At 38.5% G+C, this 15,630-nt stretch overlaps 1 protein-coding gene across 2 annotated transcripts in view; it reads right to left on the reverse strand.

Moving 5' to 3' along the window:
- BRAF (B-Raf proto-oncogene, serine/threonine kinase) overlaps positions 1-15,630 on the reverse strand; it is an 84,901-nt gene that overhangs the window by 58,792 nt on the left and 10,479 nt on the right. For both annotated transcript variants that reach the window (XM_080568933.1, XM_080568932.1), the window contains exons 2-3: positions 10,827-10,928; positions 1,041-1,304 (exon numbers count right to left, since the gene is read on the reverse strand). In XM_080568933.1, the coding sequence (XP_080425059.1) occupies positions 1,041-1,304; positions 10,827-10,928 (366 nt within the window). The remainder of the gene's footprint in view (positions 1-1,040; positions 1,305-10,826; positions 10,929-15,630) is intronic.

Below are 15,630 nucleotides of genomic sequence, written 5' to 3' on the forward strand. Positions count from 1 at the left end.
TCACACTTCAGTGATGGCCAATACCTGACTGACTGCTACGAAAAGCACTGGTTTCACACAGACATTGGCTGTGCTATCCATTCAATTCCCACTTCCACTGAGAACACAGATCCTCTTTTAAGTGAGAAGACTTCCAAAAAAAAAACAACAAAGCCTAGCAATTGCCGACAAGCCACAGTCATGTATCACAGTCCACTGGTCAGTGTATTATTCAAAAGCACATATTGAGGCTCTTCAGTAGACAGCTTATAGCAAAAAAAAAAAACCAACAAAAAGAAACAAACATACCTCTAAAGGACAGCTAGATAGTCTGCAAAAAGTTAACCTCTTCTTCCATGATCTCAGGAATCACAATAACATTGCCAAAATTGATAAACACCAGGTTTTGAGCAGTATGCAGGCAATGCTACCACAGCAATACTTGCAGGCTCCTTCTAATAGCAGCAACGTCCCTCCCGTGTTCAGTTCTATATACGGCACCCGATAGCATCAGGGTCCCAACACGAAGCACTCACCACAGCGAGTGGGGAGGTAAACAACAAAAAACCAAGTGATTCTACACAGCCCTCCTTAGCTGCAGGAGCTTGGTGCTTGCTGTACAGCATTCACTGCTGCTAGTAACTTCAACAAGATGGAAAACATTTATTTTCCCCAATCTTGCCCTGTTAAATTAATCAATAATTTTACACAGTACGGGAAATAGAGCTTTCTGCCCCATCTTAACCATCGTAAAACAGTAGAGTATGCTGTGTATCTAAAAAATCTGGTTTTAGGAAAATATTTGAGTTATTTCTATTCTTAGAGAACTCCTGGAAGTGTTGTCTGCTATAGCAGTAATATAGAACACATATTGGTGTTAATGCTGTAGAAAATATCCAACACATCAAAAGGACGGAGTTTTGCAGAGCGCAAACAGATTTGCCACCTCTTTGACTTCCACATGGGTTATTTTTTCAGGTCCTAAATTAACTTTTGGATGAAAGCAAACAGAAATACAGGAAATACCGAGGTTCTAAGTATGTACAAAGAAATTGACTTACCACAGTCCTTTGCTTGTTGGGCAGGAAGACTCTAACAATAGGCTTCTGTGGAGACTTAGGGTTATTCCGTGACATATCAGTAGGGTTTTGATAAACTGAAAGGGATGAAGTTGCTACTGAGAGGCTAGAGGAGGAAGATGATGCAACTGTGTCTGTTGAAGCTGAACTGGAGACAGAGAAATCAGTTCCATTCCCCATGGATTCCAGTAACTGCTGTTCTCTCTGCTGTAGAGCATCTAGTTTGCTGGTGTACTCTTCATAGGCCTGTGAAGGAAAAACAGCTATTTTAATGATGTAGTAGCCTCAGACAAAAAGAAAAGTCTAAATTCAGAATGAATGTGAAACAAAGAGCATTCTAAACTAGTTCAAGTTCCCCAGGAAAACACAAAATGGTCTGGTCAAAGTTTTTAATAGGAAACGAAGCAGTGGCTTTAAACTCACATTACACTTTCTGAAACAACTAATTTTTAAACCGATAAAATGGATAAGTGGATAAAAGAAATCATAGCTCATAGTTTCAAAGCACCTCTACTATGTGGTACAATTCAGAACTCCTTTAAAGGACAGCAATCTTTAACAAGTGTTGTCAGGTACATTTTCAAATTATTGCGCTACAGCTAAATGCATCATTCTCTTGGAATGACAGAAAAATACATCTCATGCAATAATTAAGAGAAAGCAGAAACCTGCTTTTTACCACCTGAATCTGACCACTCACTCAGCTCACTGTTCACCATTCTTCACCTCTGGTACTATCCTTTCATTCCAGATGGTAAAAACATTTGTTTCTTTTAGAACACAACCAACTTTGTCCTGTTACAAAGTCACCCAAAAACCACATAAAAGCAATCGTTTGAAATATATATATTTTTAATTAAACCGTATGAGATTAATTTGATTTTCCACCACGTGAAGGTCATGCAAATCCTGATTCCACACTGGCCAAATTCCTTTAAAAAGAAGTCTGCAGCATTAAATTTGTCCATAAAGTTTTTAAAATAAATATAGCCAAACATTACTGATAAGTTTTAGAATACAAATATGCAACTGTATATATTGTGATTTAAAATTGGTTTCCATCAAGTTTATTTGTAAAAAGAAAATCACAATCTACATCCCATTATCAGTGTTATTTCTTCAGTACACAGGGTAGTAGATTTCTTCAAAATTCTGAATCAAACAATTTTAACCAGTTAAGGAACTTGTGTTTCATGCTATATAAACAATTGGTGTTAAACAAAGATGTGTTAGACCTTTGCAGAGAATAAGAAACAAAGATCTTACAAACTAAACATCTAAACAGTAATGAAGAGAAATTTTATCTCTCCAGCGAGATTGATAACCGTGTCAGGCTGCGTATATTTTCAACATGAAAAAAGATATTTACTTTAGGGAAAGATACATCTGTATTTGCTTTTCTCTAGTTCTCTGTGCATAACTTGCTTCTTTTTAGATTTATAGGAGAACTGGACTGACCAAAAACCTGCAGGGTGCATATTTGGAAAAAACATTGATTTTAAGAGAAAAATAACCATGCTCATAGATTCAGTGATGCAAACACACCCTACATTTCACAATTCCATTTAAATCATACAGGTTCCATCTTTTAATAAATGGACATAAGCTGCAGGAAACTGACAACTGCTTGCTATTTCTTTTAAGAACTGAAAGTATCTAGTGTTTCATGATTAGACCACAAACTTGATGACTTTAGGCCAGAACATTTTCACTCTACTGTCAAAAGTAAATTGAAAGTTACACAATTATAAATAATGGCATTTTTGGCTGTACAGTACCATAAGCATCTCACTCTTACTTCCAGGAACAACTTTTCATGTAAATTCCAGTAAAAGTTCCATGTGTCAAGAATTATTTTCAGTAAACAAAAATTAAGAATCATAAACTGTTACCATTTCACCAATACTTTTCTAAATACTTACTTCCTTTTCTCATGAACATTGCAAAATATTATTTGCACTAACATATGCAACGTTACATTGCTTCCGGATACTTGTGGGCTTAGTTCCTTCACAAAACTACACATCTTTCAAAATACTCAATCCTACAGTGTTTACACTGGCAGCTTAATCTGTCACTAATGCAAACTCAGAAGTCAAATGATTTATCTTACAAGCATAAACACTGAGCATGAAAAACTGGGAACTCTTGCAGGCTTCAGATTCTATACTATTAAACTCTGCATGAAAAGATCTATTTTTTTTATGGACGCAAAAGCTCTCAAATATTATACTGTTATTCAGTGTCAGAGCAGAACATCCCATTATAGAACACTATGGAAGCAAAAATTTACCATTAGACTTTATATATGTTTTTCCTCTTAAAGAAATATTTTTATATAGAAGCTGCAATAGCATATGCAGCAGAAACAGAACAGCTCCAGTGAAATCTCATTTTCACAAAGATTAAGTCCATCAGTCTCAGCTGATGACTAACACCCACACACCTTACACAGACAACAGCACCAAGTCAAAGCCTAGAATTATCTCACAGAGTTAAATTTAAGGAGTGTTATGACAGCAGAAGTGGACTTCGGTAAGGTATTTCTATCTAGGAGAAGATTATGCCATAGAGCATGGCCACATTAGCTGACAGACATCAACAGCTACAAAAACCTTCAAATCAGACAAGGACCTATCGGTCAACCGTAAGGCTGATTTCTAACATCATTAGTGTTTGAAATATAAACTTACAAAAAAAAGCGTATCGTATCTACCCGAGAAAAAAAAGATTATGCTGAACATTGTAGTAATTTATGAAACGAAGGATTTTAAAGGCCTTTCAGAAGTGAAGTTGCTATCCAGCCATCCTGTCCCAGGCACAAAACTCCGCATTTATCTTTGCTGCTGTGCTTGTTGCTACCATTGGGCTTCCGTGGTCCACTCCTCCAGTGGGTTTATCAATTGCCGAAACCAAAGTGTCTTTAATAACGTATATTATCCACAACAACTTTGTTTGTCCGCTCTGTCACTAGAAGGCTGCCAATTTTGGGTCAATTTGCAGCATTCCCCAAAGTTAAGGAAAAATTTATTCAAAAAGCTGAATGCTAGGTTCAAACTGGCACATCTTTTCAATCTGCAAATAACTATATGGCTATCTAAACTAGAAGGAAAAGTTAACTGTAACTATATTGCATATCAGTACATATGCATATCGTGCACTCTCATACATATGAGAATACTCCTGAAGCTTTAACTGTGAGTAAAACATACAAAGGCCTGGTAAGCTGCCAAGTCCATTTAAAGCATTACAAGTTGGCGTGCTTATATACAGCGTACAGACATGCTATACTACGTCGCTGCTCACTCACAGGCAGCAGAGTAAAAAAAGTTACTCCTTAAGTGTTGCAACCTATTGACAAAATTAGTGGTGACCTCAGAAATGAACAGAATCGCATTAGGTACACAGCTGTCCCACCACAGTCCTGTCATCATCATCTTGCCAGCAAGGGATTTCCCCAAAGGCACGCATGTTTTTCTATTACATATTACTAATATTATATTTGAAATTGGCTTTCTTGGGCCATAACCTGACTATACATTCCATTAAAAAAATCAAATAAAATAGAAATAATAAGTGGATTTTTTTGTTTGTTTGTTTTTCAGAATTAACCTGGGACAAAACCAAATTATGGTTTCTCCTTCTCCCTGTCCCCCACCGCATCTGGCTAGAAACCCAGCCTAAACTCAAGTGGACCAAGTGTTTTTTATCATTCTCTCTCCCTTCCTCATTCAAATTTTAGGTACCACCCCTATTTTGCAAGGCTCTTAAAAGCCCAAATTACAGCTTCCATGTCTCTGAAACCCAGATTGTGTTGCTATTTAAAAGATGTCTGACCTTTAGACTGTTGATCAAATGCAAATCCCACTAAGTTAAATGGGAGCTGAAGATAGACAGTAATGTAAATCAGGATTTCTTCATTTAGTAAGACTCCTAAATCTGTACTCAGTCTAACTTTAGACACCCCAGTTTTGGTCCACCACGTTTGATCCACATCAGTTAGGAGCCTGGTGAAAGTTAACCTAAATCTCTCCAGGGACCGCCAAGTTTCCCAGTGACTGTACCCAGCATCAGTGTTTTCTTGAAATACCACAGTCTGAACCAAGCTGAGATTCATCATTCTGATCCATTTCAGACCGTATGCGCCTGCTGTTGCAAAACATGCTTTAGGTCAGCAAAGAGGTAATCTTCTTTAATTAATTAGACTTCCTGCATGGATTCTCCAGTTATACAGGAATAAGGAATGAAATACTCTCCAGAAATTCAATAGCTGAACTCTCAAAAATGGCAACAGCAAGACCTCTGAATAAAATTCTGTTTTCCTGCACTATTAGGTGTAAAGTAGAAAAATCACAGCAGTTAGGGACAAACATATCTCTACCCACATCATTCTCATTTTAATTAGCATCCAACAGTGAGACTATGAAAGAGGAGGATTCCTGCAATACCAAAAAGCTGACTGAGTTTTGAAACTTGATTTGATATTATCATTCCAGCCATGCACTTGTACACTGTTTTATTTTGCATGGAGTCTGAATTAAAAAAAGCAGGCAGCTTGCTCTTGTACTGTTAACTGAAGGAAAGTGCAGGTGCAAGATGCAGCCTCACCCTACGTGAAGAACTCCGGGCTACGCAACAGAACTAAGGGGCTAATAGTGCTAAATGAAATTCTCAGCTAAATCCGTCAGATTACACTGTACACGCGACTGCTAGGCAAGAAGGACACAACACGTTCTGGAATTTTAAATAAGGCCTCTTGAACAGTCATTAAGAGTCTAGAATGGCTAACAAATCTGATTAAGTTATTTAAGTATGATCTCTCCTTTATAAATTTAAGCTGACCGCTTTTGGCCAGTTTTGATCTGTACAACCCGGTCGAGTTCGCAAACAGCATTTATTGCCAGCATTGCACTGAAATACACAGACCTTTATCCTTCTTTCCCTAACTTGTGTTATCCTTGTCATCAGTACTTTGTTGGTAGAGACAAGAAGGTTTAATTTTCATGGCCATTATAGAACAATATGCAAGGACTTATTTTAACAGTTTTTATTTTAACAGTTTTTGTTAACTGAATCCCAGGATTTCCCAGTATCATAGTACTTGACTTTTTTTGCAGTAAAGTTTTCCACTATTTACAATGCTCTAACAAATCTTTAGAAAAAGGGTTTTTCCACAGTGAATCACAAACTGTGTATTTTGGGAAACAGCACTTCAAGTACAGATATAACACAGCGAGAAATTATGTGGGAAGACAAAAATCATTGATGTTTTCAGCTGCTGTGATACAGAGTGCTTCCAAAAATGTAGTAAAACCTACCAAGGAGCCCCTGCAGCCTCTTCTCCAGAATAAAAGAGAAGTGCTATTAATACTATTTCTACATCTACCGAGTCAAACAGTTATTTCAAATATTTAACAGTGATTTCCAGGGGTCTGTTAGAACCGAGATGCATGCTCATACACAGATGTAGGAAGAAGTTAAGAGCCAGGATTACCTAAGAAAGGATTTTAGCTACAATACAGAAGCCATGCTTAGATTTGAACACAGCCAATGCTTACTACATTAATTATTTCTTCCATCCAGAACAAACAGAGAGATTTTTCTTGTAATCATTTTAGAGAGCCTTGATAAGAGTCCCAAAGCTATTACTAATTACAGCAATTAGAAGAAAATTGTATGGTTAATGATGAGCGTTCTTTTCTTTCTTCTGTTCACTTAGTTTCCTACCCCTGCATCTTTCACGCATGCTCAGGAGCATCTCAGCAGTTTCATTCTCCTTCCTCAGCCCCTCCTTTCCTGTCCCGACAGGAGGGAGACAGGTGAGATGCTATCCTAGAGCTTCACATTACTTTTTCCACTTCGAGGCAGCTGGAAATGGTAACACATACAGGCTTGAAGGCCCTACACCACCTGCCTAAGCGTCACCTTTTTAAGGCCATTGCTGAGGAGTGACAGATCAAGGCAGGGAGATGTCCCTGAATCTGAGTAACTTCTCTTGCAAGAATAATTAAACATACGCTGAACTCAATGTAGCACATGTCAATTACCTGCAATATTTCAAGTCATCTGCTCTTCTTTCACAGTAAATTGATGAATCCTGAAGCGATGGTTGCAACAATAGCTGTCAGTTTTAAAATTCTTCTCATGTAAGACATGTTGAACCCCACACTCAGAATTAAAAAAAAACTGCCACACAATTTTGTCTTCGCTCTTTGAGATGAGCACAGAAGCAAAAGCTTGTTAGCTCATATTTTCTTAAGCAACTGTAACTAAGGCATAAATTCATTTTTATTTTTAAATGAGGTGTAGGTTTTATATTCAATGCAAAAATAAGTCTCCTAATCTTCTGAATGCTCAATTTTCGGGTTTATTTTTTTTTGTCCAGTTCTTCAGCTTTCATATGGAGGCTTCCATCTCTTTTATTCCTTTTAATTGAAATGCTATTTTGTTGCCAGGTTCAACCACAACTTTACTTGACAAATCCAGATGCGGTTGTAACACAGAATACCAGCCAGTATACCAGGTGTTCCGAGTCCTTCCTGTGAACTTCAGCAGTTGGTAAGAGGCATAAGAAGCAAGGTATAAAGCCGTAAAAGAGTACAAAAGAACTGAACAAATCCTATGGTACTGGAACTCTTCACACCAGAAGATGGATAGCTGTCAAGCTTTCAGCAGATATCAAAAAGCCACGGTTTTGCAGAAAGCAATACAGCAACAAACTAGATGTTTGCAACAGTGAAAGGCAATAGCAGTGAAAGCAGAAGTGTTCATCTGCAGGTACTTATCTAGCAATTAGCCTTGGATAATTCCATCTTTTGCCAAGAGAAGCAGACAACATGCTTGCTGATAGCCCTCAAGAGATGATCAACAGGCAGAGTCCACAGAAGTCCTTCAGTGTTGCTCAGTTTTTATGGAAGATGCAAGAGATATCAGAGCAGTGGAAAGAAGGAAAGCGAAGGCTGACACCATCACTGTAACAGGCTAACAAATTTACCTGCAAAGACTCTGGCAAAAACAGGGCGATAATTTACATCTAGAAATGAGACTTCAGCAAAATAATTAAAATACAAGAAGTCAGAGGAGGCTGGGCAGAGTTTGAAGTTACACAGCCTTCCTCTTCAAGCATATACTGGAGATACCACACAGACCATAGCAGCAAGGCCTTGGTTGAAACCCTGGGAAAAGGCAGAAGTCACACACAGAAGACATGAAGATGCCCAGGCATGGAAAGTGAGCAAGAGGCCCAACAGCATACAGTGGCTCCGAACACAGGTAGCTTGCTATTTCTAACGGATGTCAGAAGGATGAGTTATCTACTGAACTGCTTAAGCTACCCACACGTACTCTGCATAATTTCCTGTTCTTTTTATGCGTATCAAAACTACTGCATTTTCTTAGTTCTGCATTTTCTAGAAGCAAACATGTTCTTCCCCACTTTATCACGCTACATTCACAGCTTGTTGCATATAGCTTTGTCCTTTCATGCTGCGGGCAGGGCTGTCCTAGCGCTTCTTCTGATAAACGGAGGAATACAGAAAGTTAAAACATCAGCTCCAGCAGTGACAAACTACATCCAGATAAATGTCTGCAAAGTAAATTCTGACAATGGAAAGCAGCCCTTGTTATTGACCAAGCCAAAAACAGCCAAAAAGATTGGAAAGGCGCAGAAAGTTCGCACCAGATAACTGTTGCTGCATTGAAATGAATCATCAAGGGAAGACAGTAACCTTGCTTCTCACTGTATCAGGTACGTCGTAATATATTTCCTTCTTTTCTTTCCCTCACGCTTCAGTTCTACTGCAGGAAATCTACACACTAAACAAGTGACTGGCTTGCAGCATATAATCCTATTCACTTCCATTAATCCATCCAAGTGTGATCTAATCCAAGTTGATGACCATGCAAAGAGGAGGTTTCCCTCTCTCTCACCTCTCTCTCACCCCATTTTCTAGGTTCTTGACTCGCAGCTGCAACCTCTTCCCCTTCCCTAACACTAACCACAGCTCTGGGACTCATGGGACTCCATCATAACCACATTCAGTCTACTAGCTGGATGGCAAACTAATCCAGCAAAACCAGAATATTATCCTCTTGGGTTAACGACTCCAAGTGGCTTAGCCACTACTGGTACTGCGAATACCTGAACCAAGGAAGGAGAGGAAACTCTTAGAAAAGAGTTGGCGAAAAAAAAACAAGGCTCTTCATTTCAATGCAGGTGGGCTTTTTTCCCACAGGACTTGCTCCTTTATGGGATAATTTATCTGAAAGGGTACCAGCATTACTTGTCATGAGAATCTCTTCATGACCCAGTACAACTCGGTGTGGCAAAAGAATACCCTGCCCTGTCCAGCAGGGCTTGCATAGCACACAGATAAATCTGAGTTACTGTTTCGTCTCAGCTGCACATGGAACCATCGAATTCAAAAACCTACTTTAAGGTTGTTGTTTCGTAGTCACCAAGCATCCCAGACTTACCATAGTTTTTACACTACTGCAATATTTTTGGGTAAACATTTACTCCTGTGTATGGCCTCTTCCCTATCAATGAACTATAGAATAATTTAAAAGCTTCCAGTGTAAGGATCTCACTTTTAATTTACATAAAAGCAAGTGACAAATGGCCGTACCAAACTAAACAGTTCACGACCTGAAATCCAGACTTAGTAGACATTAGGCTTATTATTATTGCAATCTGATTCATCATTTAATAAAACCAACATACATTCAGCAATATTAAATACTGAGATCTGGAATGAACCGGTTCAAGTTTATATAAACACTGGTCTGTTTATATACCACTGAGTGGTTAAAATAGTGATTAACACTCATTCAATCCTTACATTTCATATTAACAATAAAGGAACTACAGAGGGCCTCATTTGACCTTAACAGTTAAGGACATTATGTCAACACTTGTACAATCAGGCTACCGCCCTGCTCTGACATAGTAAGATAAAAGCTAGAAATACCTGAAATAATGAGATCTTTATTTTTAATTACCCAGTGCCATTAGGCAGCAAGCACAATTAAAAAGACTACAAAAGAAAACTGGTTGAGCTCCAGTTATTTCAATACTTGAAAGACCCAAGAAAAGGACAGGGTTTAGAGCAAATGATACCTATTCAATTCCTAATAGATGCAACTGATGCACGTGGTCCTTTTATAGTTTCTTAATGGTCCTGCATCCACGCAATTTCATGAATCAGGAGTAATGAAAGAATAAAGAGATTTAATTTTTAATTAGCTTACAAATTAAACGCAGCTTCAAAATATTACTCCACCCTACAATTCCTTGCATTTCTGTAAGAAAGATCCCTTCGACTAATAACAGTTTTTGTATTCCACATGACTATATTTCAAAGGGGAAAAGAAGTGGAATTCAACTGCTTTAAAGGCAAAGCTAGTCTTATGTGTCCATGTGCATATATCCACTTAAAAATGCATTCTTTGTTATATTTTTTATTTTCATTATTATTATTACTATTATTCTTTTAAAACTACGTACACAATTTTTCCCCCTGCACCAAAAAGGATGCCTTACATTTCAATTGCACCAGCATTAACTGTTAAAAAACGCCACTGATCCTCCCTTACTGATGTGTATGAGGAATTCCACACAGCTCCCTTCCATCTCCAAAGAAAAAAAGTTAGGTTTCTAGTCCACAAGGGAGATACACTCTTACTACAGGTATTCTTACTTTTAACACGAGATACTTCATAAGACAGATAACGTACTAGTGACCTAACCACATTTGTCCACAAACTTACCTCTAAATATATTGATGGTGGGTTATGCTCTCCTCCAAACTTGTCTAGCAATGCTTCTATATGTTCTTGTGTTAATTTAATCATCTGTTTGATATTCCACACCTAAAATAGAAAATGAAATATTTTAACTTAATTAAATCCTTGAGAGCCTATAGAATCAGCCCTAAACCATAACAAATTACATTTTATAGATATTTAATAACAGAAGTCCATAATAAAAATATTTTAATATCAGTAAGTGCACAAAGCTATCCTGCTCATTCATGGTCAGTAAGACACATCTTACTTCCCAGATAAACAGAGAAAGAGTAAATTTGGTTTCAAAATTCAGGAACGACGGTATAACCAACTTTTTAGAATATTTTGGTTTTTATGTTTATCAAAACCGTATTTAGTATTTTTCCTGCAAGTCTCTGTAACCCAGTTTCTACAGCACTACCAAGTTTAGTGGAGTTCTATCAAGCCATAAGTAACCTGTGTCAACACATTCACATAATCCAGACTTAGTTCTATTTGCATGGTAATACAATGTCTCGATCTTAAGTACTTTCTAAACTGTGAATTCTACATTCCCGTGCCTTACAAGTTTTATTACAGGCCTTGGATGTGATCTGAAAGAAACCTTTACCTTTAGTGCACAGAGAAGACTTACGGCACTGTACTGTGAAACAACTCAGGTTGTTAGTTATTCGTCACAACATCCTGAAAGAGCCAATTTCACGACTTTGAGATTACTGTAGGGAAATGGTATTACGAATCCTAATGCTAACACCTAAGGCGGCACCAAACCACTAACCCGAGTCATTTCAAACAATAATGCTACACTGATTTAAGAACCTACTTAAACCCAACAAAAATCAGAAATTTATAGAGCGGAGAGGGAAGAAAGAGGAGAATCTCTTCTTCACAGGTACTGCTGCTCAGACAATTTACCAGAAAAAAAAAAAGTCAGAGTTATTAGACCCAGAATGGGGAAAAAAAAAAAACACACATTGCTTCTTCCAAAGGGATTATAAGGACTTCTGTTACATTTTTCAGTTTAACTCTTATCTATTTCATGGATTATTATAACATACACAACCTCAAGACTGGGTCTGGACCTATAAGTTATCACAACTTCTCTCTTTAAAAAGAAGATGCAACTAACATAGTATTCTATAGCATATACCAAGAACAGGATCCAACCCAAGCTGGATCAAAACAGGTCTTACCAGTCTTGAGATACTCACAAAGAAACTCTAAAATATAGTTCACATTTTGTGCATCACCTTAATTAGCCCACTCACTTAAGACACTGGTTATCTGCCAGTAAACATTAAGATTAAAATTAAAAGCCATTCCCTAAAAAAACTAATAATTGATTCCTATCTAGCTCCAGTTTCAGAACAAATAGGAGAACGAAGATTTCGTCACGAAGCTACATTCAAGCAAAAACAGTTTGCTGAGGAACAAGTAACCTGAACTACCAAGGGTGGGGGGACACCAAATAAAGAGTGCAATATTCAAATATTCTGTATGCAAACTCACTTAAGGCAATTGGGGAAGTCAACTTGCTTCTCAACTTACAACCACTTTATCATGTTGAGTTAGGAATGCTAACCAGCAACCAGGAAGATTTCTGCATTTCGCTAACGTTTTTCCAAAGTTGGCAAGAGGTAGCCACATCCTTGGTGAAGGGAACAAGCTTGAATCAACACCCTACGTCAATTAACCTGTTCAATATAAGAGTTTTAGATGTTTAGTTGCTATACAAATAGTAACGTGCTATTAACCTGGCTGCGTACACAGAAAATTCATGACAAACTAAGGAAGCACGCCTCATGATTGCTTTCAGAAAACAAGTTTCATTACTATTTAATGCAACTTTTATTATTCATTCTGGCAGTTCTACCTACAGAAGTCGTCCTCAGCATTTACTATACCTTAACCAGCATCAACAGCTTACTACACTTGAATGCCTGCCAACAGTGGGGAGGGAAGGTGCTTTGCCAACAAAGTAACCTGTTGGATGAGGTTTTTCAAATACTTTTTTGAAGATTGATAATAAGCAACTTCATTGCTCATAGATTGTTTTCTATTTTGTGTCCATGACAGCAACCTTGCTTTCTTTCAGAGAAGCTATAGAATTAAAAAAAAGTAACAAAGCAACAACATGCGCATAGGAAGCATGTAATTTAGAAGATGGCGGCAACAAAATCTAACGACAGCCTTGAACAGTTCAGAGGACAGAAATCTTCTGGTCATGTTAATATCATGACAAGAGCAAAAACCTCAATGACTAATGAAAAAATACAGAAATTTGAGACTTACTGCCAGTTGCTGGATTATGGCAAAATTTTCTCTACCTGAAGAAGCTGAAGTCAAATCTAGTGGAAGACAACATTGCTCAGAGTGGCTGGAAATGATGCCCTGAATTACTTTCCGTATACCTGAGCACTAAGGAAAGAACCTGTCTGTAAGAGAATCTTGCAGGGAAACTTCACATGGATTTCTATTACCTTAGAAAGGCTACTCACACAGTTAAAAGTACACTGAAGGCAGAAGGAAATTTATCAACGTCAGCCACAGCACTGAGTCATTACTTGTTGTTCACAGAAATGGAAAACCTATTTCGTGTGCCATATTCATCAAAAGTCTTCTGACAAGCTGAAAAAAACTCTCACAAATCCAGTATTGACTAGCATACTCTCTCCGTAATCAAGTATGCACCAGAACACGACATGGCACGTTTCCAAGCTTCACAATTTCTCTTTAAGTAGCAACTCTTACTACTTCCATGAAGCTACCTTCTGCTGTTCCCTATCAGTGAAAATAGTTAAACAGGGTCACTTGTGGTCCTGAGCATCTCTTATCTAGGTAGCTGGTGCCCCTTGATATGCAACCCCCATGAGAGTATACAGCATCCTATTATGCAGGATCTATGACTACTGCAATTTAATTGAAGGGACTTAAGCCTTTTCCTAATCGGAGTTCAGAAGCGGTGCTCTGTGCAAGTTACCTCATGTGACCTGAAAACGCCTGCTTCTGCACACCGCAGCGCCCATAGCTTCCTCCTCACAAGAACTGTGCTGTACGGGCTGCACTTGCACAGCCAGCAGTCCCAGCCTGCCTTTTTTCCTCTCAAACCTGCATATTCTGATAACTCACCTCACCCACGTTTGCATCCTGCGCACCAGCCCAGCTTTAAAGACCTCAGGCCAGGAGAGTCTCTCAACACCATATCCCTATCACACAGGTGTGGAATTTCATTGGAGTAATGGAGTGCTCATAAACATGCGCATAAAAAAAAAAATGGGGCTGTTCTTTCTTAGTGACCAGCAGGCTTCTCCAGTTTTCTTTTAGTTCTAGTGAAAGCACGAATAAAATGTGGATAAAAGGATTTCTGCGAGAAAATTACTGCCAAATATCTCACAGAAGTGCAAAAACCGATGCCAGCCTAAGAGACGGTTGCTAGAAACATTGATGCATTCTCAAGTACATCTGCAACGATTGCAGCATTGTCCACAGGCAAGTCCAGCCACTTTCCACGGGAAGCAGCATGGTTATTTGAGACAGTGCTTCATTGTAGTTCCACAAAAAAAAAAAAGTAATGAATCGTTTATATCTGGGATAACCTTATTTTTTCCTAAAAAGCCTCAAATAAGTTTTTCCGCCTTATCTGGTAGCATTAGGTTAAGGTTATTCTTTATCACAAGAGATTAGATTTGATTCTCCTTTTAGTGCTGCTGACAGAAAGAAGCTGACACAGGCTAAAATGGATACAGACAGACAGAAGACTGGAGATATTCCAGATATTCTGGAATATATCAGCTCATATCTGCCCGTTGTGGATAACCATGCATTAATTTTGCAAATAAGCACTCCCTTGCAACGTAATGAAAAGATGATAACCTATTTCAAGCCAGAGGCAAGTCAGATAGAGTAGGAGGCCAAATCCACTGTATTCAGAGAAGACCGGCTCTGCAACATGTGAGGCTATAAGCCATGAAGTTATTTTTGCCTCCCATGCTGCTCGTCAAGAAATGCACTGCCTGAGACAGCACAAAGCACACTGTCTTTTATACTTCTTGCACCTGGCACCAGTACCCAAGCCTTGCAGCACATCCCAGCTCTAAGCTCCATGATTCACACTTTGTAGAAGACACCTGAGTGTTTGAATCTGTTCCGTAAAGAAAAGTAAGTCATTCTTTGCACAGACATGGTGTATCCTGCATTTGGATTATCACACTTAGTGATGACGGAGAATACTTTAATTGAACAAATGAGGTGAAGTCATTTAAGAATTGATTTGAAAACTGTTCTACAAGCAGGACAGAATCATTGATACCTATCCAATACTACTCTCATCAGCCCCTTCAGGCTTGTTTCTTAGAGAATGAATTTGATGGTTTGGCCCACTGAACGAGTATCCACGTCGTCAGAAAATGCTTTAGAAAGCCATCATGTATGAGCTCATTCTTAGCTGAACAAATGCCTTCACGAACTTGAAAGTGAAGTGTCAGAGTGTAAGAGGTGAGAGGACACATGACTGTGGTTAGTAACTCGGCACCCCACCTCAGGGCTTGTACATCAAGATGCAAAGCTTGCATTTTCCCCGTGTCTTTGCCAAAAATCACCGTTACAGCTTTCTCACATTTTGGTATCTTCCCTGAGATATCTTTTCCCCTCATCAACCTGGAGTGGTGCTAGCACTCTTCCTGCCTCTAACAAAGCTTCCCCCCCATTTAATGGTGTCATACACTGGAACATGACAGGTACCTAGAGTGGGAAGGACGGTCCTTTCCTTCTTCTTTTGCTTCAGGCT

This window comes from Anser brachyrhynchus (assembly GCF_964034855.1).
Source record: "Anser brachyrhynchus genome assembly, chromosome: 1".
Taxonomy (NCBI): Eukaryota; Metazoa; Chordata; class Aves; order Anseriformes; family Anatidae; genus Anser; species Anser brachyrhynchus.